The 26,370-nt window shown below is 38.0% G+C and overlaps 1 protein-coding gene across 6 annotated transcripts in view; it reads left to right on the top strand.

Moving 5' to 3' along the window:
• The first annotated feature begins 13,219 nt into the window (after positions 1 to 13,219).
• The window catches only part of PPP1R13B (protein phosphatase 1 regulatory subunit 13B), a 73,922-nt gene continuing 60,771 nt past the window's right edge, over positions 13,220 to 26,370 (top strand). For 4 of the 6 annotated variants that reach the window (XM_075503685.1, XM_075503683.1, XM_075503684.1 and 1 more), the window contains exon 1: positions 13,706 to 14,128. In XM_075503685.1, the coding sequence (XP_075359800.1) occupies positions 13,721 to 14,128 (408 nt within the window). In that variant the 5' untranslated portion in view covers positions 13,706 to 13,720. Of the gene's footprint in view, positions 13,617 to 13,705; positions 14,140 to 26,370 lie in introns of those variants that run through there. The other 2 variants (XM_075503688.1, XM_075503689.1) reach the window with 2 other exon arrangements.

The following is a 26,370-nucleotide window of genomic DNA, read 5'->3' as shown; positions in this document are numbered from 1 at the left end:
TTACAATAGCATTAAGCCTCTCTTTTTTTTCTCATGATATCTCTTTTGGCTAGAACTTTTGAAATACTCCATTTAATTTTTAAATGTAATTTAATAGTATGCTGAATGTGAGGACCTAATTCTCAGCTTTTTGTCAACTTGTGGTGCAATAATTAAGGGTACAAAAAGTTTTTTCTAAAACCTTACATTTCTTTAGAGTTCTTAGCTCTGCAAGGTTTAAAAGCAAACACTGTATTGTTATTAAAACCACACAAAACGCTTACAGAGGTTTTTAAAAAGTACATTATTGGCAACTATCTTTTTTTGTCCTTCATATTCAGTAGAGCTAAAGAATTATTCTGAAAGGTCTTTCTTTAGTCACAAATTTTGCAAAGGAGTAAGTAATAACATGCCCATATTATATGAGAAAATTGACGTTATGTGGGACCTCATCTGCCATTTGAGCTTATGAAAATCTCAGAATTTAAAGGGAATAATGAAATCACGCACTGTGGCAGCAGTTAATATGAGCATAAACAAACATTTAACTGACTTCTAAATTTTCAGGAAAAAAGAAAACTCTTTGAAGTAATATATGTATTACTAGGATGGGTCATTAGTGGTTTTTGCAGATAGCTGTTAAAGTAACTCCACAGCTAGTATTATATTTTGGAGACTCTAGGAACCTATATTATCATACGAAAATCAGTTTTCAGAACTGTACATACTGAATTCTGGACCAGGGATACATAGTGTATAAAACCAAAACTGGACTTCATGTCTTGTTTAAATTTAGCCTAATCTGCTTTTGAGAAGATTAAGAGGCTTAAGTCATTTTAATGACTTAATGCTTACATACATCTTTTTAACTACTTCACTGAAACATCTTAAATCTTTCAGCTTGATTAAAGTTTTGCTTTTCAATTCTCTGACTGCAGTATCTGGCCATAACTTAAATATTTTGTATTTGAATACTCAGGAGCTTGATAACCTTACTTGCTGATGGTAAATGTGGTAAACATTCCAAACATGGTGCTGCCTTTAATTTCTTTAAATTTACACTTCTGCTTAAGCTTAATAGCCATACATACTATGAGTAGAGTAAAACTACCAGTCCTATTTCTCTGAAAGCTTTTTTAAAAAAGGCAGGTATAGCATTGCTCAGTTTGAAAAGAATAGGTGACATCTCTCTTTCATGCATTCTTGACATTTCTTCCACCTTCAGTTTTCCTTGTTGTTGCATCTTCCCTTGATATGTTTTAGCTGATTCTTTCAACACTTTCATCATTTCTATATTGGTTTTTCAGTGTTTCCTCACCACAGAAGAATGAATGAGAAGTAGAAAGAACTCACTATTTGTTTCTTTACATAAAACCAAAAACAGCCAGAGGAAGGGAACAGAGGATAAAAACTAGAAGAAAATGGAGCTTCAGATGAACAGATACTAGGCCAGTGGTGATTACAGGGTGGGTCAGAGTTGTGGTATAGTTAATAAGTGGTTCAGATTGAAAATTTATGCCAGGTAAGGAGCTATATGTGTATTTGTAATGCAAATTTATGATCACTAAGTTATAGTTCCTAAGATAATACACATACTTCAAATGACCTGCTTTAGCAATTTTCAATTACAGAGCTGAAGAAAACAAACTAGGGAAAAAACATTAATCACTGCAGGATTGGCTTCACCTTAGCTAGAACCTAGCCCAGTGGGACTGAGCTACATCAACATGCTGTCTGATCTCCTAGATGTTAATTGAAAAGCAAGAGGAGCTTCTGCTAACCTGCCCTTGGAGCACAGTTAACTGCACTTTTAGGTAAACGTAACCTACTTCAACTCTTAACACTTCTTGATATCTGACTTGCTTGATTTTCTAGTAGGGAAAGAAAGTACATATGGGCAGTAATGTCTGTGTCACGAAAACTACAATTTCTACTGATATAATGCTATCTGTAACTGGTTCTTCGTTAGTGCATCTCTGTCAGAAATTTCTATGAAGGTTGCAGAATATTCCTTCCTGTTTGTGATTCTTAACACAAATCTCTGCAAAAGGTAAGGGAAGTAAAACTGGTGTTTATGTTTAAATAGCTTTTTTTTTTTTACTGGAGTAGGATACAGAAGGAGGAAATTAAGTTTCAGTCAGCGGCTTGACTCAAAAGCAGAAATCAACACACCCATTATGTGTAACACCTGTAGAACTATCTATATACTTTCTGCTCCTCTACGCTGAAGCATACCAGGTAGTATAAAAGACAACAGAGGAAAGTTAGGTATTATAAGGCATTATAAGTGACATTTCTTATTTACAGTGAGGTGTGGAAGGAGTAATCTGTTTTCCTTGCAGCACTAGCATCTGGAGTGTAGCCCTAGGTAGAGAAGCATTGCAAAGGAGTACCCTTGAAGTGAATAGTCTTATTTTAGAATATGTGCTTTTTTTCTAATTTAGCTAAGGTGATTTCTAAAGCTAACTTAAAACAAAAAGCTTTTCTTGTTCGAGGTAAGTGTCTATATATAGACAAGCCTCAGCTCCTGAACAAACCCATTTTCTATGTAAATGACTATTTAAGATGGGGACTTTAATCCCTGGAGGTTATATTCATCATGATTCACAATTAAACACTGTTGGAGGAAATGCTTACTGCTATTGACAGATCATGCTGCTTCCATTTAGCTGCTGCCTCTTTATATTGCTGACATTTCTAAAACTAGAGGATTACATTTAAACTTTGTGTAGTAAAATAGTTCAGCAACTGCATTTTTCATTTGTTGCCTGTGATAAGGCATCTGCAATGACAAAAACTGACTGTTTACTACCTTTGCAATGTTAGTGGAACAATAGACTCCTATAGAGGTTGAAAAGCCTCATCCAATTACTGCAGCACCATCTTGACCAAGTTTTGCTGTGGCACTGGTAATTTTTTTTTTTTTTAAATCAATACAGAACATGAAAGCTCAGCATTAAGGAGCTGTATTAATGATGACAATTGATGCTAATGCAAGATGTGGTCTTTTTACAGTACAACTACTGTATTTGCCCCTCCATGCTGGGTCTTACTCATGGCCAGGATTTCTCATTGTGGAGCTCTGAGACTTCTAGAACATTTTCAAGTGTTGTCCTACAATTAGGAATCTCAGAGTATCTGCTGCATGCTAATAAAGTATTATGGAATACTCTAGGGGAGCAGCAAAGTACAGTAAGAGCCAAGGAAACATTAGTCACAGGGCCCAACCTACTTAACCTCTTTAATGGCTAACTTGGGGAAAAAACCCAAATGTGTATTCATGTTAATTGGGAGGATGAGTAAAGTTGCAGGAAGTGATCTAAAGTAGCTAAAACAGCTGAACTAGTCTCCTGTTTATCTGAATCATGATAGCAAACCACTGTTTGTAGTACAAATACAGCCTGATACAGAGCTGGTATGTATATGTGTATTGTACTTTCAGTCCCCAAGGAAGGAAAACTATCAGGTGCTTGTTAGACACAGGTGATTATATGTGACATCACCACCAGATGGCTAAAATGAAACTAACTGAGGAAATCAACACGTGAAATCTCTATTGTTTCATTCACGGAAATCTGTAAAGCTACTAGGAAGGAAAGAATAGTAAGATGGAGATTCCCTGAGGCATTAAATATGTTGGTTAACAATTCGGTAAATGGAGGAACAAGAAGTGACAAGATAGTGCTTGAAGAGCAAGCTACTCATACTATAATTCCATGACCTTTAGCAACTAACATTTAGCAGCTAATATTCTCTTTACTTTAAGAATATAAAGCCATGTGACTCTGATTTGGTAGTTTATGAAGAACTCGTAAACAAGTTCCTGTAGTCTACTCCACTGCTGCAGGCAAACTACGGGGAGACAATTACGCTCCCCTAACTCAGAATGAACTGACCACCACAAGAATGGATTATTTGGAAGTTTTAATTAAATTCTGCTAAGGGTACTATGATTTCTTTGGTTGTGGTTTAACAGTATGAGTACTCTGGCAGCTTATACCACAGTTCTTGGTCCTCATAGTTGTGCTGATACAACTACTTGTGAATCAGATCAGGCAATTTTTCATAATTCCCCTCTAAAATAACAAAACAAGCACTCAGGGTTTTTTTCTGTTTTAATTTGGATCCACCTCCTGATCCTGTTACAGCAAAGCTGCTTTATAACTTGCATTACAGCACAGCAGCATTATTTTTTTTGCAGAAAAGGGGCAGAAGAATCAGAATTTCTAGCTTCCCATTCACTCACCCAGCCTTCCTAAGTAATTGTGTCCCTTACAATAATTTAATGCAAGTTTCCTCCTCATACCCAGCTACGCACATGATCAAAGTAGTGTCTCTCCCATAAGACCTGTCATCACTGTCAACACTCACAGGAATAAGAATGCAGAACTCCACCCTGTATACAAATCAGGAATGTCAGCTTGTGGTTCAGCAAAAAGGCAGAACCTTGCTTCCTTCCTCTTGAGCACGTCGCTTTCTCAAGTTTATAGTATCGCTTAATTGGGACAAACGAACAAACAAGTAGGGAACAGGGAAAACAATTGTACCATACTATCCTAATGCTTAATACTTGCAGGAAGAATACTTGTGGTAATAAAGGATAAATTTGGAAGTGGTTTTTCAAGTCAAATTATATTATTGGTTGTCATCAAATGAAAATTTACTTTTTAATAATTATGACCTTCAAAAACCTAAAGTAACTTTTTAATTGACAGGCCCTTTAACTTTTATATCCATATTATCACAGTAACTTCAGCTATCTGCTCGAACAGACAGTAGAGATTTCTTCAGAGCTAATGAAGTGTGTTTGCTAGGAAATGATAATAGGGATTCTGTGGGTGGTAGAACTAACAGCAGTATACTGAATGAATCCCACCTGTGATGACTACTTCTGCCTACACAGATTTCTCCTGCAGTATCAGTTGTAGTCTTCATTTCTTGTTTTAACCTGTTGTGTTTAGCATGCTTTTGATAATATTAAGAATTGCTGCAATTAGGGGGGAATTCTGTAGGTATTAAGTAGAAACTGTTGTGAGATATTTCCTATGGAATGCCACATAAACAAGCAAAATGGCAACAACTAAACTGTGAATACAACCAGAGTATTATGGGAGGAAAAAGGAGGGATTAATAAATGGATTAGAATGTGAACAGGCATTTGATACAGGACCAAGAATACAGAGAAGGATACCCTTTTTTTGGGGGGTGTAACCGAAAGTATTTCCACTTTTATAATTAACTCCATTATTTATCTTGAGGATATATATATCAGTCTCAAGTTATACTTTTTTGCAGCACTATTATTGAGTCTTTACTCTTGATGCTTCAGGTATACCTTTTAATTTAGTGTACTTGTACAGAAAAATAGCCTTGTTTAAATTCTCTTATACTTGACATTTCAGTTCTCTCCTTACACTCCTTATGTTGTATTCTACATATCATATCACATACAGCTTGAAAAGAAAATTCTTTTAGGACCTCAAGACACTTCTTTAAAATAATTAACAAAAATTTAAATTATGCATTTCTTTCCATAAACTAAGAATTGGAGACATACCAATTTTAACAAAGGATCCGACTCTTGTTTCAGTAAACACTGAGACATAAATACTTTTCAGCATACTTTGATTTAGTTAATTCTTTTGGAGTAATGCAATTAGAAAAGGAATCTTGCAAAAAATATTTTTACTTTGCTTTCAAATTATGTATTCTTATTAATGCTAACTATCACACCTCTTTTTAAATTAAGGCTACTAATTTAAACATGTACTCAGGCCTGTCTAGAAGGACAAAAACAGAAGGCAAGAAAAAATATTGTGTAGAACTTTCACGTAGCAATCGGAAGAAAAAGAGAAAATATTCAAGCTACTTTACCTTGTGCTGTAGCTTGTCCTTTTATAGAATAGAAATACTGGTTTTTAATTTGAGACATAAGCAGTAGACAAACTTTTAAAGTAGCATCTAATCATCCCCAAGCAAGTAGGTTATTATTGTGTGTACTCCTCCATGATGAACACGCTCCTTTCCAGTCTTCCCAATCTTATGAGGTTCAGCTGCATATTATTATATCTTCTTTGAATAAATCAACCTAAAATAGATTCTAAACGCATACCAGTGATACATTTTCTGCTGTCACTATTTCTATGGCTTTTCATGGAATCATTTTCAATAGGGTTCCATCAATGCCTTATAGAATTCATCTCCCTTTACTGTTGACATTCTTCTGTTTATGCAGCTAAGAACTGCAGTAAACCTTGTCGTAGGATCACAACAGTAAAATTAAAAATTATTTGGAAATATGTTTCTGGAAGATTACAAACCAAGGCACTTAGAGGCAAAATCAACTTGTCTCACTAATGTTCCTGGGACTACATCATCATTAGTTTATCTGGAAAAGCAATATTCATACAGACAGTTAGAAAGGATGAACCTTAAGCATCAGTAAGGCACAAAACCTGTATTTTTGTTTACAACATGGAAAAAAACATCATTGCAAGTGTCTTAGATTACATCTGCTGGTCAGATTATTTGAGTGCAGCTGCTCTTCTATAAAAATGCACTATTGCATAAACTATAAAAATACTGTACTATATACTATATTATACTATACATATACTACAAAAATGTCTGTGACAGAAGAACTCAGATTCACAATAAATTGTATAGACCTGTATAGAAGACAGCTATGCTATGACAATTTTTGGTAATCAAAAAAGCCCAAAAAGTGATCACTTAAGGTTTTTTTTTTTTTATATATATATATATATATATATATATATATATATATATATATATATATATATATGTGAGATATGTTTTCCATAGAGGTGTATCTTAAATCATAACCATATCCTGTTTCACATCTGTAATGGTGTTTTATTTAAACAGATCCAATACCCTGTATTGTATTTTTGGAGGAAACTTACCTTGTGTATTCTTATCTGTAAAATCTGTGATGAGTACAACACACAAAAAAAGGTAAAGAACATTATTTCCAGTAGCATAGTCTTAATAACATAGTTGTTTAAATACTAAGTATAAACAGCTTACTATGTTTTTAAAAATACACATTTAATTTGGTTTATAATTTCTTTCTCCTACTAAATGTGAGTATTCTTCAGTTCAGAGACATGTTTTTCTCTCCAAGCCTCCTTTGCACATCACCTTGTCTCAGTAATTGCTGAGAAACACCTTCCAGTGTATCCCAGACTTCAGAATCAAGCAGATTCTGAAGTCTGGGCAGAATCAAGCAGAGGACTTGGCTAATCTCCCCTTCCAAGCTGCAATCCTTCAAGTTCCCCCATTACCAGGTACAACAGCAGGAAGCATGAGCTCCATTACATTATACCCTCTGCATGATTTTTTCTTACGAGATGTACTTACCTCAAGTAAGCTAACCAAGAAAAAGACATGTTCTAGCAGAAAATACACATTTCAAATTAGGAATTACTGGGTTTGAATATGGGAATAATATAAATTTAACATGAAGACAAACCTGCATCTGATCCAGCAGTGGTCTCATGATCCAACATAAGAAAAGAAAGCAGACTGTTCTCAATTACAGTAAATAAAGTAGTTGCCCATCTTAAACAAAGAAGTGATGGTTAATAGAAAAGTTGAAAATTAGCCACCCACCATTTTTGCAGCATGGGGTAAAAACTAATAGTGTATCACAGAATTCTGCATTAAGCCTTTAGCTGAGAGAAGAAATACTTGAAATCACTTCATACAGAAATTGTCAAAAACACTTGAGTACTTGACTCACTGAATCATGGCTGAGATACCCGAGAATAATTTTGAACTTACAGTAACAAATGAAATGGCTGGACTCAATCTTAAAACATGACCCATCCTTTTTCCCCTCAAACTTCAGAGAAGTGATACACCCAAAACAAAGTGACATATAAAAAAAAGGAGTAGAGAGTGCAGGATTGACTTGTTACTCTAGCCTGTCACTAATTAATGTTTCAACTAATAACCCATCATCTAGCTAGTCACAGATACTTGCACCCATCATGGGCATATTGAAAATTTAAGAAAAAAGATCTTTGTAAAGAAACATCTTGAGAGCCCAAATTGTTATAAGCCTAAAGGTACAAGCAGAGAGAACCTCTCCCAGGACATGTAAGTTTTTGTTTTCTCCACCCCTTCAAATATAGTTAATGGTTTCATCATGATAAATTACAGGGGAGCAGAACAAGATTTTCCATCTGTACAAACAATGGCATGTAGTCTGTCTTATAGAGCTATATCTTCTGTAGCTACAACATAAAAAATTAACAATATGTATTAGTGTAAGAATTTTATGAAAGTGTATAGCAACACATTCCCAATGAGGCCACAGCATTCTCCAGTAAGTACGCTCTTTTGCACCATGTGTGTTGGATTAAGCACACAATTTACGTTATTGTTTAAAGAAATTACATCTCTAATCCACCAAATGCAGGGCTGAAACACATGACACATCAGACACTCAAATCCCCAGGAAGTGCGTGCAGCTATGCTAGATACAGATCATACGGCTTCACTCCTGCTTTAATTCTTATTCTCCTTTTCAGAATGATGCACTGAGTGGATTGTGCTATGGAAGCTTTAGAACATTAGTCATCTAGTCCAGCATACATTACTTCAGAATATGACAAGGTAGTGATGAAAAAGTATCTTTCTCCTGTTCACGTGTCTCAAATACTGTATACAAAACAGACATCAAAGTGTTTTCTTTAGATTATTATTTATAGTTTATCTCTGAACAGGTTTGGTGGGGTTTAAAATGCACTGGCTGTAAATGAATTCAAACATGGCAGCATATGACTATTGTTCAGTAGGAATTCCTTATTGTTGCAGCCTTAGGAAATCAGCTTGATTCTGGAATGAGAGGTTACTTAAGGCCACAGTAACAAATTAAAATACCTTTCCTTTAAATATACACACTTACTTTACACAGTATTTCACTAAAGATTTTAGGCTACCTGCTGTGAAACTCTCCTTGAAACACTTAGTCTTTTTGTTTTTATCATCTGTTACATGGCACTGCATCTGCAAATAACTGCCTGGCAAGTTAGAAGTACTTCGTGATTCAACTTCTAAAATTGCCTATCTACTCATGGCCAGTTCCTCCTGCATTACAGCAAATGCAAAATGTAATTTTTGAAAGGAGAGTTGTATTCCTTAATAAAGTAACCCACTCATTCATTTAGAAAGGATACATTAAATTTTTTGTGATACACATACATAAAAAAACCCAACATTTCTACCCATACTCACTTTTTAGAAATTTTATTCTGCCAGTTGTGAGGAAACCCATCCTAACTGTAGCCATCCAAAAGTCTGCTCTCTAATCTGAGCTAGTCATCCAGGCTCCATCTTTATTCAATAGAGACAGGCACCTTCAAAGACCAAGAGATTTAGATAGTGGGATGAGTATCTCGGCATGGAATGAATTGCCTGCAGAACTGCCTCTCTCCCTTCCCTCTCCATCCTAATTTATCTATAGAAGGAGCCTAGAGGACTGATTGAGACTACATGCCTAACTTCTAGATTACTAAAATTGGATTAAGGGGGATCCCACCCTAAATATTTGACCTCCGAGACTGTTTCTTTCTGGCTATAAATAGGAGTACTTGTTATTTAAAATAATACCACATGAAAAGAAAAAGTGTTAAATTAATGAAAAATAACACTTATTTTCCTGTGACACCTCCAAAGCCTGAAAGCATTTTCCTATGCACCAGAAAAGCATCTTAACAAGGTAATGCAAAACTGAAGAAAACTTGGATCTGAGAAGGTAGGAAAGCTCATTTGTCTATGCATAAAAAAAGAAGTAGGACAGATTCAGACCTAGTAGTTTTAAAAACTTTAAAAAACATCTACATTTGAAAATCTCGCTAGGAGATACTTAAAAAAAACACAAGTTGGAACTTCGTCAGGAGTGCTCCTAAAAATCTCATTAGTCTCCCACCTGTATCTTTGGGAACCTCTGCTTGTCCCAAGAATAACGTTGTGCATGATCAAGTAAGAGGCCTGCCAATTAATATATTAACTGCAGTTAATATCCCTTTTTTCAATAAATCTTAAATACAAAACATATTTTGATAATTTTTCTCTACGTACCCATAAATTTCAAATATTTATCAACGCACTAAAATGATGGTTTGTACATTCCAATCAAATTTCAGTTTCTAGCTAAACATGAGCGCAGCACAAATCTCAAAAACTAACCATACCATAATAAACAGTAATTCTTAATTTTTGGTGTTGTAAATTGAATAAATGTCTGTTAAGCTATAGTGGGTTCGATTTATAAAGTTAAATAGTATTGCTCTGTTTTTTTTAAGAACCAAGAGGAGCATAAAAGGTATTTGCATAACGTGTTTTAATACTTATATCAACAAATAAGCACAAACCCTTTCCTTTAGAAAAAGGCCAACAAAACGAGAGCACCTCTCACAAGGGCAATGTCTTTGGAAGCAAATAATTTGCGTTCCGTATCTCTGGCTTTATCTGCTTCCATAACCAAATTCTCTTACCTTATCTGCTTAGGCGTTCCCCATATCACGACTGCTTTCACACAACCTCACTTATCTAAGACAGGCAACTAACTTGTAGATAGCACTGGCTCTTTTGGCCAAGCAACATAATTTCTACAAAGTCAGACCAGTCATTTGGTATGGAAATGCACGGACAATGGGGAAAACAAATTCTACATTGTTAAAAGTGACCATTTTCCTGCTCACAGTAAACAAAACATTTGTAGATATTATAAGTTGGAATCAGAAGATTTTATAATGGCTGCTCTGTCCCTTGACTGATAAAAGAGTGGTTCCCAAAAGGATTCTTCTGTGGGAGAGATGTTAGTTAATTTACCACACTGCAGGTAGAGTTTTAAGTCTATGCTTTGTAAAGATTGGTTAATTTTTTTTTCTTTCTTTCCTCATTTCTATGGGAAAATGGAGATGGGAAGGGATGAGGCAAGTGGTTTTTTTTTTTTTCAAGAGAAGCAGAAATAGGAGTAGGAACAGACTTGCATATAAAGTACGTACTCTACCTTTTGAAGACGTTTCCTCTTAAGTCCACAGTATCCAGTCTGTCTGGTTGCTGCATTGGCTGAACCTGCATCTGCCAAAAGCAACACAAGGTCAACAAACTTTTATACTAGAGGCCATTATTCCAATAGAGGCATGGAGGAGCGCCTTCCTTCCCAATAGCAATTGTCTACACCGTATTCTCCCACTTTCCATTTTATCAGCATTCCTACCACTGCAATGGAAAAGTAATAGTGGGGTAATATTTATAGCATTTTAGTTTTTATTATCACTGAAAACAGGGAAAAGTCAGCAATAAAGTGTACCTGCAAAGAAATTATAGACCATCACTTAATCTCTGGCAAAAAAATCTAACCTGGTTAATGAGAAAGACAGTAATTTTTAAAGAACAAGCATGGCAAAAGGTGCACAATTCCCTTGTTGCTAAAATCAGAATTTCACCACAAATAGTAAGACAACCGGTAAATTTCTATTCACTGCTATTCTTTTGTTCGCTGAAGTTCGGTATGAATTTGATTAAGATAAACTCCCTTTTTTTTCTTAAGATACATAACTACGAGCACACTATAGCCTGTTTCATTTCAGGTCAGCCTAGTTGCAGGGTTAATACTATTATTCTGAGTAAATCTTAAAGTTCTCTATTGGGTCAGAAGTATCATAGTCTTACCTATTTCCAAAGCTGTGTGTGTGAGGTAGAATCCCAGCGTACAAGAAAACAAGTATGACAACAGTGTTACTGTCAGCAAGTAGCACTCCGAATAGTACTTGCAAAATAATTTTAAACTGACAAAGTATTTTCTTGTGACGCTAATAGGTTTTTCCTGTAGGACCAATTTATTAAAATAAGCAGAAGCTTTGACCTATCACAAAGCTGACACCAGAGTCTGCAAACACGCTGACAAGGATACACAATGAAATCTTAGGCATGTATATATTAAGACAATTTACACAATTATCTGGTATAGAATCTTACATTAATAGGTTACATTTAACATACAGGCTCATATTTGAGATTAATATGCTATCACCTCTTACCCTCAAAAGACTTACACAAACAGTATCTAAGCTGCTCTCAAAAACTTCCGAAGTTATCCTTTTTTTCCCCCCCTAGCTGAGATCTGTCACGGTGTTCTACAAATAAAGTAACAAAGACTGGAAACCAGCCATTTACAGAAACAGTTGAAGAATTGGGTAGGTCTATGTATTTTGTAGATTAGGATTTAAGGCTCACAGCAATATGAAATTTGTCTACATTGCATGGCATATGGTGATGTTTTGACTTAGAGCTGAGCTTGACTTCTTCCAAGCTGTTAACTTTCATCTTGCTGTTGTAGCTCTACCGATTGAGACACCAGAAAATGAAAAAACCAAACCTTACTTTGAAACACGAGACCAAATCTCACAGGAGTCTGTCGTCGGGGTCCTGGACAGGAACACCTTCTCTCCTGCTGTTAAGGGGAGTTTTGTGCATCAGACAGATTTCACGAGTAATGCACGGGCGAAGGACCGGTAAAACGAGGGTGACGCTAGAGGCTGACGTTATTCGAGCCACAAAGACCAGCTGTGCACCGATGTGTGTTTCCGCAGACCAAGACAAGCTGGTGGAAAGCGACCTCCTCTGCGCACCCGCCCGCCTCAGAGCACAGCGGGCCGCCCGCCCTCGACCAACAACCCCCGTGCTGTCTCCCAGCTCCCGCCCGCCGGCTCCCCGCACGCCTGGCGGGTCGCGCCTCGCTCCCCCGCGCCCCAGCGCGCAGCTACAGCGGCCGCGCTCCCGGCCGCTCGCCCGCGCAGTGGCTGGGCCGGGCCGGGCGGAGCCGTCCCGCCGCCACCGCATTCCCCGCATTCCGGGAGCAGAAAACGCCCAGGGCCGCTGCCTCTTCCTCCACCGCCGGGACCCGCGGGAACCGGCCTCGGGCAGCCCGCCCAGAAGAGGCAGCGCCCGCCGGGGGCCCGGCCCGGGGGCAGGGCGGCACAGCACCGAGGGGAAGAGGAGACCGGGCCCGGAGCGGGGCCGCGGGAAAGAACCGGCGGGACGGGAACCACGCGAAACACGGAGCTGGGGGGGGGGGGGGGGGGGGGGGGCAGGTGTCACGGTGGGTCTGCGAGGGAAACCACCCCCGGCGCGACGGCGAGCGGAGGACGCGGATCCTGGCCCCGCACAGCGCCCGCGGTCACGCGTAGCACCGAAGCGCGCACCCGCGCAGCTCCCTCCCCACGCGGGCCGTGCGCGCGCCTCCAGCCGCCCCGCCCTCGGCTCTTCCCGCCTCGGCCAATGAGGCCGTGGCGGCGGTTAACCCCTGGCTGGGCGGCGTGGCGCGGGCGGAGCGGAGCAGGAAGCGCCGAGGGAAGGAGGCAGGGAGGCCGCCGCCGCGCTGAGGAGGAGGGGGGTTGGGAGCCCGGCCGTCGCCGCCGCCTTCGCCTCTTCCTTCCGCCCGCTGTGGGGAGCGAGGCGCGCGGCAGGCACCTGTCACAGCCGCCAGGGCGAGCGCAGCGTCCTCCACGGTGCGAGGCGGCGGCGGCAGGAGAGGCCCGGCACGGCACGGCGGCAGCCTCGGCGGGGCTGGCTGGGGGACGGCTGCAGAGATGATGCCGGTGAGTGGGAAGGGGCTGAGTTCGCGTCGTCGCCTTCCCGGCCTGGCGCCGCTTTGCCGGGCGGTGGGACGCCTTGCCTTTTCCTGCGGGGCCGGCGGTGGCGGATGGAGTGCGCGGCGCCGCCGTCATCCCCGTCTGTGCCCCGGCCAGCCGGGGCAGAGGGCGACGGTGCTGCGGAGACGCCGACAGGCTCCCCGCTGGGGGTGGGGCCGCCGGTTACTGCCGTCCCTGGCTTCTGGGGGGACACGACCTGCTTCCGCTCCTTCCCTCGGCGAGGGGCTGCCGCCCCCCTCCGCCGGCCGATCCGCTCTCGGCTTTGCACCGGCCGTGACAGGTCGAGGGCCGCGTCCCCCCGGGCTCTGCCCTCGAGTCTGCCTGACAGGGCTCCTTCCCCGCCCCCCGGCGCCCTCTTGAGCCCGCGGCAGTTTCGGCGGGGGGCCGCGGGGAGCGCAGGTATCGCCGTCTGGGTATCGGCCGGCGGGAGGACCGGCTGCTGGCCGCCGAGGCCCGATGTGAGGCGTGGGTGGGTTTTCTGTGTTTGTGTGAGTGGGTGTGCGTGGGGGGTATGTTTGTTTGTTTGGGGTTTTTCCCTCCAAACACCGATTTTTCGCCGCCCCGGTGTGGGGAAGGGTTAACCAGTCCCGGGGCAGGCGGCTCCGGCCCTTCGGCCGGTTGTCAGGCGAGCGCAGGCGGCAGCTTCATTTCAGCCTCGCCGCCTCTGAGGGAAAGGCGGTCTTCCTCCTCGGTTTCTGCCACATCTTTTGTGAAGCCGTCGCTTGTTTATCGAAGATAAAACCTTTCATTTCCCCGCAAACAACCTTGATTGTCTTCTGTGACAGAATCTCTCCCCGTTTCCTTCCCCTGTCTTTCCCTCCCCCTTTCGCTGTGGGCTGATGCAGTGGTCAGAAGAGAGTTGTTCTTGATGACTGTTCGTTTTATGACAGGATCCTCTGAGACCGAGTAATAAGCAATTACATTCTTTTTGTTGATTTCTTTCAAACTCTGTTTGATCTCAAATGTGGGTTTATGAGATACTCCATATAAGGGAGTATATCTCGTGTTTTCTCTAATTCCAATAGAAATGAGCTTTTTATTTACAGTTCCTCTGCAGTGTTCGCAACCGAAGCACTGCAGCAGAATGCTTTTTGGTGAGAATATTAAAGACATCTTTTACAAAATCTTATTGCTCTAACTTTGTTTCATGACTGAGAGGAGGAAATAAATAGCTCAAACTAGATGTAAAATTTCAGATTGAAGAGTACAGGTAGTGTTTAAAAACTGGGTATTATGACAAGCTCTTTAACTTCTAACTGCTAGGTACCAAAATATTCTATTGTTACTGTATAAGAATTTCAGTGCACTGGGCACACTAGAAGCCAGCAACAAAGTTCATTGAGTTACAGGCTTGTTCTATAAACATATGGATGTTAGCTTGTAAAAACAAAACCAAGGTGACTGTCAGCTTTTTCAGCTTCCATCGCAACTTGGGTTATGCTTTACATTCATAAAATTCTTACTGAAAACTTAGCATGCCAATGACAGGCTAAGTCAGAGCAAATGTATTTGCTTCCCATTACTAACCCATGTGTGGGTTTCAGGCTAATGACAGAACTTCCACAGTGCAGTGATGGCTTTTTATAAAAAGTTTTTTTTTTACCTATTTGAGTGTTTCTGTCAGTGTCTCATGCTACCTTCATGGCTGTTTAAATGTAGCAGTTGTTTGTGCTTATTGGAAAGTGTTGTAAGATTCAGACTTTTTAGTACATTTTTGAAACATACTTCAAAGCATTTTTAATACTGACAGCTGAATTTTAATGAAAACAAATTACCTTGCTACAATGGTAGTAATGTTGCATATTAGAGTTTAGTGAGTCTGAATCCTAAAATAATAAATATTTTACTTCTCTGAAGAGCTTTGAGATGCTGTAATGGACAGTCTATCATAAGGAAGTCAGGAATATGTATATTTAAATGGACACTGTGACAATGCCTTTAGTCTTCCAATTTCTCTTCCAGTTTATTTCTGGACTGCAAGGATGAAAAAAACCAACCCTATTTATTGGAACAATCAACATACAATATCAAATTATGTGAACATATGGCTGTAGAACTGGACCAAATGTTTTGGATTTTTTTTACTGGAGATTTTGTATTCTAAAAAGGGAAAAGCTAGTGATCTAACTTGTTATGTGATGGAATTCCTTGAATTCATATTCACAGAAGCTTTTTTCCTCCCTGATCCTATTCTTTTTTTTATAATTAACAAAAGTATATAATAGCAAGAGGAGAGACTTTAATACTACTAGACTTGAACTGTTGTAACAAGTGGGTGTCACTACAGTTTTGTGTCAACAAATTAAAATGAAATGTTATCAAACTTTTCTAATTTCTTATGACTTGCATTTATCACATTTGAAGTAATTGATTGAGGCCATTTTTGGATTGATAATTTTTTTATGTTCTGTACAATCATTTTTAAGAATTAAGTCATATCTGAAGCATAGAAAATGGAATGATCTATTTTCCTCTTTTCCTGTGTTTTGTTGGTGGTGATTTTTTTTTTTTTTCCACACAGGGAACAGAGTTAGTTCTGAGAGGTTTTTTTCAGTTACAATTTCTGTTGTGACCAGGATACCTCCTTCTCTGTTCTTTAACATCCTTTCAATATAAGTTCATGTCACTTATTCTACTTTGTTATTGAAAAATATTAAAATAACTGTATTTCTTGGTCCTGAACACAGTTGGGCTTCAAGAAGTAAGATGATGTAGACTGCACTTTTCTCACCCGTTGTTTTTTGCTTTGCTGACAAGGCGCATCCATCGTGAACTCTTTCATTGCCTTCAGGACAGAAGGGCTATGTCTGTGATGAGTTTATGATGCTACACTGAACATGACCTCTACTAAGGAACTTACTAAAAGAGTTGCTATAAGTATGCCTTGAATATAGTGATGTTTTTTTCATCATGTTTCCATGAAAAAAAGGTTAGTATTTATTGCATTCTCAGAATAAAATGTGTAAACCCAGAACTATGTGATATCCTTTCAAACAGGAAATCTTCTGGGTTAAAACAGCCACGGTTGTATTTTGTTTGCAGAAATATTGTGGATATAGCTCCTCTTTTGGCCACATAATCTATAACCTGTTTGGAGAAGCCTAATTATCTTTTTTTCTTTCTTTTTTTTTTTTTTCTTTTATTCTGGCCCATTTGGGGTTTTTTTGGTGGGACTTTAGACTTTGTTTTTGGAAGAGTGTTGAAAATTTTTTCTTAAAGAATGCAATTAGTGCTTTTTCTTCTTGGATGGTAGTTCCAGAATTGCCTCTGCTGACAAGTATTAGCCATATTCTTTGGACACTAGGGTGCAAACAAGAAAAAGCCACTTATGAGGAGCACTGTTTTCCTACTTAAGAAGAGATACAGTTGAAGAAGGAACTGCTCCAGTTGAGAAGTGTATAACACTTCCTATTTTTTACCTAAATTTTGGGTATCATTCTTTTACAGTATATATGAGGTAACATATCATGCCAAAGGCATAGAACTATGTAGCGTCTGTACACCATCAATAAAGTGATAAGAGAGGCGATGGTGGATGCTGTGTAAGAAATTATGATGGGCTGAATCTTTTGGGAGGAATAGTTAGTATTGCATATTCCCCTGGCACCTGCAGAGCTTTTCTGGTTTTGCCTTTAACTTAATTGGGAGAAAAAAGTATCAGTGAGGTTGCAGCCAGCATTCACATTTTTTAACGCATCTAGGAGGAACCTTGTGGGACTTTTTGCGAGGCTTAGAGTCAAAGACATGTTGGATGCATCTATTTTTATGTGTAGGATCGGGTGGTTGTGTTTGTTGTTTTAATAGAAGTAAGAATGAAAAGTTTGGAGAGTAGTGATTTTTTTTTTTTTTTTGTCTAGTAAATTTTGTGTGACACTGCAACTCTTCTCCAAAGATGACCATGACTGATGCGTATTTTATGTTAGACTAGACAATATACAAGTGGATCTTGAGTATTACATTGTGCATTAATATCTTAATTGCTACATATGTTCCTGACCTATGAAGACAGATAACATGACTGATAAAACACAAACCAAAGATGGGTATCTGCAGTAGTTATTTTTGAATTAAGCTATCTTCCATGTGAATAAAGAAAAAAATGGGGTTTTGTTGGGTTTTTTGTTGTTTGGTTGGTTTCTTTGTTTGTTTGGTTTTTTTTTTTTTCCCAAATGAGTACACACTTGTCATGTATTCAGTCTAAAACCTTTCCCAAACAGTCTGAAGTGGGCATTGCTTATTCCTAATTTAAAACCAAAATATTTTCAAATCAGTGTACACTGTTTTCTTCCCTTAGGAAGGTCACTACTAATATAATTCTACACTTTAAAAGTCAAAAGGAAGATGTGTCACTTTAATACGCTTGAATTAATATTAGGAATTTTCAGTGATGTTGAGATAAAATATATTGCAATTAATTCAGAGCTATATAGTTATCAGCACTACTGATACCATCCTTGTTTGCTGAATAAATCTGAACTGACTGTAGAGAATAATTTGCAAGTTTATCAGCCATTATTAATGGAGTTACTTATTGCAATGAAGCTTAAAGGCCATTTCATGTTTTTTTGGATCATGTCACTGGTTTTTTAGGACGACAGAATATGGCCTGTTCTGTGGTAAAAATAATTTCATCAGCTTCACCATATCAACAAAAAGTACTATTCATAGGCTACTGTGATAATAGAATATTTAAATACATTTAATAGATATGTGTGGATTCTAATGAAACAGATGAGAAAATTTTGAGGGAAAGGATACTCTCTATTAATTTCTTTTCATAGATTAACATAGATGAGACTGTTGCCCACTGCAGACTTTAGAGAGAATAGGTAGTTATTTGACAACAAAATGGCATTCCGCCAGATTGAGTTATGTTAGTCTAACAAATTCAAGTTTGATGTGTAATATAGGCCTTCTTAGTAAATTATAAAAAAACCCATTCTAGCTTATTATTTTACTTATATTGATATATCATACAGATGTGGAACAGCTCCCATTATGCTAAGAGTTGTCCATACACAGAATAAAGACAAGTGCCTTTTTTGAAGAATTTGCAGTCTAATGTCTGGTATTAAAATCAAAGCTTGCATGTATTGTCTTTTTAAACGTTCAGGGATTTTTAGATCTTTTTTTTTGTCCTTAAAAGCTGGAGGCAGCTTCAGAAATAAAAAATAATTGTTGAGAATGGAGGTTTGAAGAAGCAAACAAATTATTGGCTAATTGGGGGGTGGGGGTGGGGTGAAGAAAGTGTCTTGCTCCCTCGCCATCATGACTCACGGTTGGAATTTACAAGTCTTACATGTTTGTCTAAATTAAAAGCTTAGTATTACCATACATTAATTACTAGCACAGGATAGCTCAAAATACTTCAACTCTAACTGAATATGCTAGCCTGGGATATAGGAGATTCATTCTTGGGCTTGTGTCAGACCCCAGCAAAATGAGATTTTTTGGTTTTTTTTTCCTTGAATTGGAAAATGATATTATTGGGTGATATCAAATATCTTCAAGTATCTTTAAAATCTTTCTTCACTTCTTTTATGAACAGCTTTTCCATCAGTCTTGAATCCTGTGTCTCACAGATTCTTAAATTACAAGATTTTAAAGTAAATAAATATTATAAAATATTAATTTTAACACTTCAGGTTGGTACATTTTTCTGGTAGTTTGGAAACCTGTCATTAGAACCAATTAAACTTGGAAGCATGTAATAGTCTCTAATGTATTAGGCAATATATCCATGGAATGTACTCAATGTTTTGAGCTTCTGAAAGCAATTTTTTTTATGACAGACAATAATAGAATTATATTGTGCAATAATAGACACCGTCCTTCAGAAATAGATTTGTGTGTCAAAAGCAACAATGCTACCAAGAGGACAAAGCATAAATTCTATAATAACTCAAAGGACAAGCAAGAATATGAACTGCTCAGTCGAGGAAAAGAATTGTTTTGAACACAAAACTTTCAGTCACTTCACCTAGATTTTAAGTCACTCTCTTCATTTTCTTAAATTGTCTTAGAAGCAAGTGCATGTAATCTTGCTTGTATGAGTGAGTGGAGGTTTATCATTATGGTGCAGTAGGATGTAGGAGCAACTGAATTCCTTTCGGGGCCGAGGTTTCACAGTGGGGGTGAGCTGGGTTAGCCATTTCCTGTGGCCGGTGGAAGAGGCTGTTTCCTCTTCCTTTCTGCTCATTCCCACCATTTGCTTTGAATGGGCTGCGCTGCTTGTCTCAGTAAACAGATCCAGATCACTAAAAATGTAAAGAACAGTTGTATCCAAAGAATGATGAACAGATATATGTACACCCACATATATGTATGTATATGTTGCCAGGCTAGCGCATTACATCAGCTTACATTGTGACTATTGTATTGTCAGTGCTGGTTCAGGAGGGAGCAGACCGCTTGGCTGAGATTGATAATGGAGAAGGGGATAGAGAAGTGAAATCTCTCCCTTTCAGTGTATTTGTTTATTCAGTTTAGTTTATTGTGGAGCTGTACCCCAGGGTACATATTTTGAATTTTGTTCTCTGGCTATTTAGCAGGTGAGTAGAACAGTGAAAAGAAACTAAAGATCGCTGCAGTGCAGCAACATTGTTACTTCAGAGATAAGTTATGGCTTCACCAGTTTTCACATCTCTATTGGATATCCAGTAACACTTTCTATTTTCCCTGAAACAAGAGCAAGTAAGGGATATTAGTTTTTTGGTAAAATGTGTGGTCTTTGAGGAAATCTTGAGAAGCAAATATAAAGTTGGGACCACATAAAGGAAAAACAGTAAAACTTAGGTGGCAGTAACTGGTCAGCCGTCATTTTTTACCCCACTTTGCAGTATTTCATTCCTTCTGGTTTCTGCCCGTTATTTTCTTATCCTCTAAGATTCATAGTGTAATTTAGCCTAATTCTTCAGTAGTGGAAGTACAATTAAGATTTTTTTAGTTTCTAATTCATTGCTTTGCTTAGCTGCAGAATTCTATTTATATGTGAGGAGACTGTAGCTATAAGACTAGTATTTTATTTAAGGAATTCCAACTTCAGCAGGAAACGATCTAATCTAAACTTGCATATGTTACAGATACTCTGTTTCACCTATGTATCCTTATGTCTACTTTAAGTTTGACAAAAGGATTTCAGCTTTCACATGACTAAACTATTGTTTAAAAATTGAGAATGGGGGAAACTGAGGCTTCAGTTTTGTGTAGGTGAAATTGATGTAACTGCAGAGGCTACTGTGGTCCTGCCTCCCTGCTGCCCCCTCTCTTGTATTGGCTCTGGTATTTATCTGACTGTGCTGAGCTGTTTCAGTATGTGAACTCAGCAGGAAGTTGTTAAGTTGTTTGCTTTTTTTTCCTTTTTTTTTTTTTTTTTTTTTCCCAGGGTACTTTTCTGCCAGCTGAGCACACTGAAACCAACTCGGTGTAGGGTCAGATAAGCACTGGAACCAGCACAAGAAAGGGGAGAAATGCGCTGATTGCAGGAAGGATATAATCAGTTTTATCAGTTTAGGTTGTTGGGATTTTTCAGCCTGAAACAACTCCATGGTGGTGAATGAATGTGGTGAGATCTATCTAGGTGATTTTGGTATCAAAACAAGAAAACAGTGCAGTGCCCAGGGTCTCTGCCAGGCTGATCTAGGAGAATTTCTCCAATCCCAAATCCCATGGGTTGACACCATGGACATAAGCACAGTGCATTGACTAGCATCTGAATTGATTCAGTGTTCTACTCTCCTGGGAGTCAATTTTTGACGCTTCAAGACCAGCAAACCTGGCTTCCCTAAAAACCAGAATGTATCTGTCCAGACCTACTAAGGTGAATAGCTGAGAATTATTGAGAGTTGTAGTATTACATGAAAAAAGCAGGAGACAGGGCTTACCTGCATATAATTTTTTATTTATTTATTTCTCAGAGAAGCTGGGTTAAGTCTTAGTTTAGAGTAACAGGTACAGTTTAAGTTGAGGACACATACTTTAAATGCATGTTTGCATGAGAAAATCCTTTTCTAATCTTGTTTCCTAATGCAATTTGTCTAATTTACGATTCAAGACAGTGCTGCACCTGTTGGCATTCTTACTCCTGGTCTGAAGGTGATACTTTCAACATACTTATGGTACTTTCAACGTAGTTCAACCTCTTTTCTTCTACCTCCTCTGTCCCCCATGCTTGCTACTTTAAAAAAAAACAGGCTTCAGAGAGCGTATCTGGCTGTCTTGTAAAACCTTAAATGGTGTATTGGTCAAAACCTGACATGAATCTATCCTGTCTAGCCAAAGATAGGGGTTTTCAAATTACTTAAATTCAAAACATTGTCATAATATGTCTTTAATAAATGTTACTAATATCTCTCTCACTTCCTTTGAAAAGATATGTAAGGAGGGGATATTTTTACATTGCTCCAGTATAATTGATGTCTGTAAAATGGTTGGCAGGCTATTAGCATTTTGTAGAGAGAAGATTGTGAGACCCAGAGCATATACCGTGTGGTGATGTGGACAGCGTAGGAAACTAGTATCTCTAAGCTTAAATAGTTCAACTAGTGATTACTTGCCTGAAACTGTAAGTTACCCACTGACAGCTTAGCTAAGTTGTTATTTGGACATCTGAGAAAGTACTAGCATCTATGAACTGACAGCCATTTCTTACAAATCCTGTAAGATAATTTTTATAGTGCATGGGTATGTTAGATACTTAGCTTCATCAAATATATACTTAGAAATAGTCAAACAGGGTTCTTAGCGTTAAAGTTGCTATTCAAATACATTGACAGAGAAGTGGTTAGATTTTCATGCTGTGTATTTAAAAACAGCAAGTTCTTGGAACTGAAATTTTGGATGATTCTGCAGGCTAACGAATGGGCTATTCAGGCTCCAAACAGTTGGACTGTATGTACACTTTGGGAAATTATTGAATTCTTGAAACAGTGTCTTATAAAAATAAACTATGAAACTCATCTCTGTATGCAGCTTCATCACTGCATGCAGCTCTGAATGTCTCAGCATGCCTGATGCTTAATTTCCTTATGTACTACTTTATTGTCCCAAGTTACCTAAATTTCAGAAAATTTTAGCTGTAAGTCTGAATCATGTACTTCTGATAGTGGAAAAAAGCTCTGTAATGGTTGACCTCCTTTACACTTCTAAATCATGTCAGGATCAATGCAATTATTTTAAAACCATATCCCATGGATTGGTGTCTGCTCTAGCCCATGTCACTTTGAAATCTTTTCAGTCCTTTTTCTGACTAGCTTCTTGGTGTACTAATACTGCAACATATTTACCATTTTATTGTAATTTATCACCACTTCAGCAAGAGCTTGTTGGATATTGGAATATGCTATAAAAATCCAAGCTTTACATTGAAACAGATCAGTTTCAAGTCTGCTGCTTGCAATGCCCGTCCCTGTCCCCCCGAACTGCAGCACTTTATTTTTACTTCTCTTTTTTTTTTTTTCAGATGCTGGAGAGCAGTAGTATTTGTTTTTGTAGCACTGATAGGAGGTAAAGTGGTGAAGGAGGTTTAAATCAGTTTAAACTCTGAATTATAAACTGCTCTGTTACCCCAGTGTGATTTTTGGAGTCTAACTCAAATACCTACATTGGAATAATTTAATTTATGCATCAACTACTGTGCTTTTTCTCATTTTTAGCGAAACATAAAGAACTTCTGAATTTAATTCACTTTCACATTTACCAACGTTTAGACTACTTTGATATCCTTTTTATACTGGATTTTTTGTATTTATGGTACAAAATGATAGTCTGAAAAAACACTTTAAGGGACATAAAAGACACACTAAATAAGAGGATTTACTATACGGTGTTTCTAATACGGTATTTTTGTGTTTCTGGGTGTTTTATAACATTCTACCTAATATATCTTTGTGATTTGAGTCTTCAATGTGTTACTGGATTACCCCCATTTACTTGCTGCTCCCTTCCCCCAGTCATGTGAAGCTACCAAATACTGCTCAGTTCACTCTCTGAGTTCTGAAGAACTGAGATGCCTTGGCACAAAATTACAAGTAAGCTTGATCTGGAGTGTGTGTACTTGTCTGTATCTTTTCAGAAGCAGGAAAAAGCTTTTGGGCAGCTTTTTCTTATTATCTCACAAATGATATAGAAATTTTTCAAGCAGTGAGGTCTCAACAGTCTCTTTTCTTCCAGTGCTCAGGGATGAGAGTGTTCTGATTGTGTCTGAATTTCTATATAAACCTTTTGCCTTCCTTTCCCTGCCTGAAGTGGCGACCAAAGTCATTCAGTCATCCTCCTTGTTCTGTTAAATACTGCAGCTTTCTTCTGAGAAAAGATATTTTCAAATATGTGACAGAACACAAAAATGTGAATGTTGTCATGTAGCTATATATGTTTTTATATATTACTGTCTGTAGTCATACTGGAATAAACAGTCTGATATGCTGGGGACTTAGGGATGCTTTTGTGTTTCTAACATCATTTGGAGGGCAGTTGGTAAAATCCCTTCCATACATCCTTCCCCCATACCCACCCTCCCCACCCCCCCAAAAAAGAGCATGCTAAGCACAATTTCTGCTTTTAATGTATATATTTGAATCTATGTATTTGGCATGTTTAAATCGAGTTCTTTTTCACTTTTATTTTCTTTACCCTTTGATTGGAAAAAGGAAACACACTCACCACAAATCATACTCTGCATAGGTTATTGGGCGTACAGTTGTTACAGTGTAATAGAACATCACATTTTTTACCTCAGTAAATCAGATTTAAGAAATACATAAACTTAGTTGTCAGTTTACCTAAGTGGAAGTGATAAGTAAATTTAGGTACCTGTTTCACCAACTATTATTAATTTACAATGAAAATTAATAATACTTGGTGAAAGATTGACCTGTGAAAAATTGATGGTTGGGGTTTTGGCATTTTTGTTTGTTCGTTTTTCTTTTCCCAGTGTGTTCCATGGATTTTTGATTGATCGTACTGGAGAAACTGAAAGAGACTGTATATAAAGTAAACAAACTGATTTTTTTTAATCTTCATCTTATATGCAAGTTCTAGTAAGTTAATTTTCATCTGGAAGTAATCTTAAGGTGTCTGTTTAAATTAAATTTCCACAAATGTGGAAAAGCTTAGCTTAGAGGGCCTCTGTGTAATCATTCACATTTGTAGTTAAGCATGTTCAAAATAAATAAATTGTATATTTGCATATCAGGCATTTACAATACAGCTTATATAGCAGGAGAAAAGAAGTTAAAATAGTGAAAGGGTGAGATAGGGTGGCAAAGTGGAACAAAAGTTATTAAAACAAGTAAGCCTTAAATTAAGTGAGTGATACCCTGCATCCAGTGTTGTATTTTATTCCTTCTGAACCCTTGCTTTTCCTTACACTTGTCCATTATTTCTCTGTGTATTCTTAGTTGTTCACATCCACTAATTTTAATCTATAGCTTTATGTTAAGTAATTTTCCATTTTATGTAGCTATTTGATGTAAAGTTGTTTACATTTTAGGGAATTATACGTTAAGTTATACTTTATATTCTTTTTCCTATATCATTCCATGTGGTTTTCAGAGGTCATGAGTGTCTTCATGTTAAAATGCCTTAGTAGGATCATAGACTTGACTTTACTTTCCTACTGAGTGATTTACATAATCTGCAGATATATAGTTTTGCTGAATATGAGCTTCATGACATGGGGCAAGTAATTTTGGATCTTACATAGTTTTTACATTTAAAATAGGATCATAATTTAGGTCTATGAAATACTGCATGTACCTCACCTCCTTCATTTAGAACATTCAACTCCTTTCAATGTTTTTTTGGGGAAAATCCCCTTGTTCCTTTAATTTAGGATTTTGAGGCTGACAATATATTAAGCAACCAGAGGTTGTGGTATCCTTATCTCTTTACATATATCCTAGATTTATATTTACCTACCTAACAGTAGTGGTTATGAATCAGTCAGCGAAATAACTGCACTGGATCAGGTACTCAATATGGAGACAATACCTCTATGGACTATATGAGAGAAAGTAAGGGTCTACACTGTGCTTGTATTGTTTTTATTATTTCTCTGAACAAACTACACACAGGTGTTTTCAGTTATTTCAGAAGGGCGGATGACAGGATAAAAGGGAAGTTCGGTGACACATATGTTTATTTTAGTTCATATTCTTTTGAAAGAACCCGATTATCCAATAGGGATGGTAGGCTTTAGAGTTGGACTGTCCCATATACTTCTGGTCTGCACATGTGTCATGCCTTTCTATTGCAAGTGAGGCTTTTATAAGTTTTGGAGGTTTGTTTAGAAGAATTCAGCCAGTAGCTATAGTTGGAAGAGTGGCACAATATGTGTTAATATAGGCCCAGCTTTTCCTCTCAAATATTTATTCATGTGATACAGTTTGTTTTTCTGGCAGATAAAGATACAATCTGGTTTTGGAGAACAACCAGCTTAGATTTTTCCTTCCAAAAGCAAAACAACCCTTTCCTTTTAAGAAATATGCTCCAGTTTCTCATTTATTCAAAATATTCTCAGTTGCTAACAGGTTAATTTCTTTAAGTTGCAGCATTTTATAAGTCTGAAATGATTCTACCAATTATATTCTCAATAAACCTCTCAACGTGATACATGTTTGCTGAGGAGGAAGGGAGACTGCGTGGGATCAGAATGTTTTTGTTACTGACAAAATGCATTAAGGGAGGACAGTACCAATTCTGA

This window comes from Mycteria americana, chromosome 5 (genome assembly GCF_035582795.1).
Source record: "Mycteria americana isolate JAX WOST 10 ecotype Jacksonville Zoo and Gardens chromosome 5, USCA_MyAme_1.0, whole genome shotgun sequence".
NCBI classification, from domain to species: Eukaryota; Metazoa; Chordata; class Aves; order Ciconiiformes; family Ciconiidae; genus Mycteria; species Mycteria americana.
Note: the sequence above shows the minus strand (reverse complement) of the source record. Positions and strands in the feature narration are given on the sequence as shown.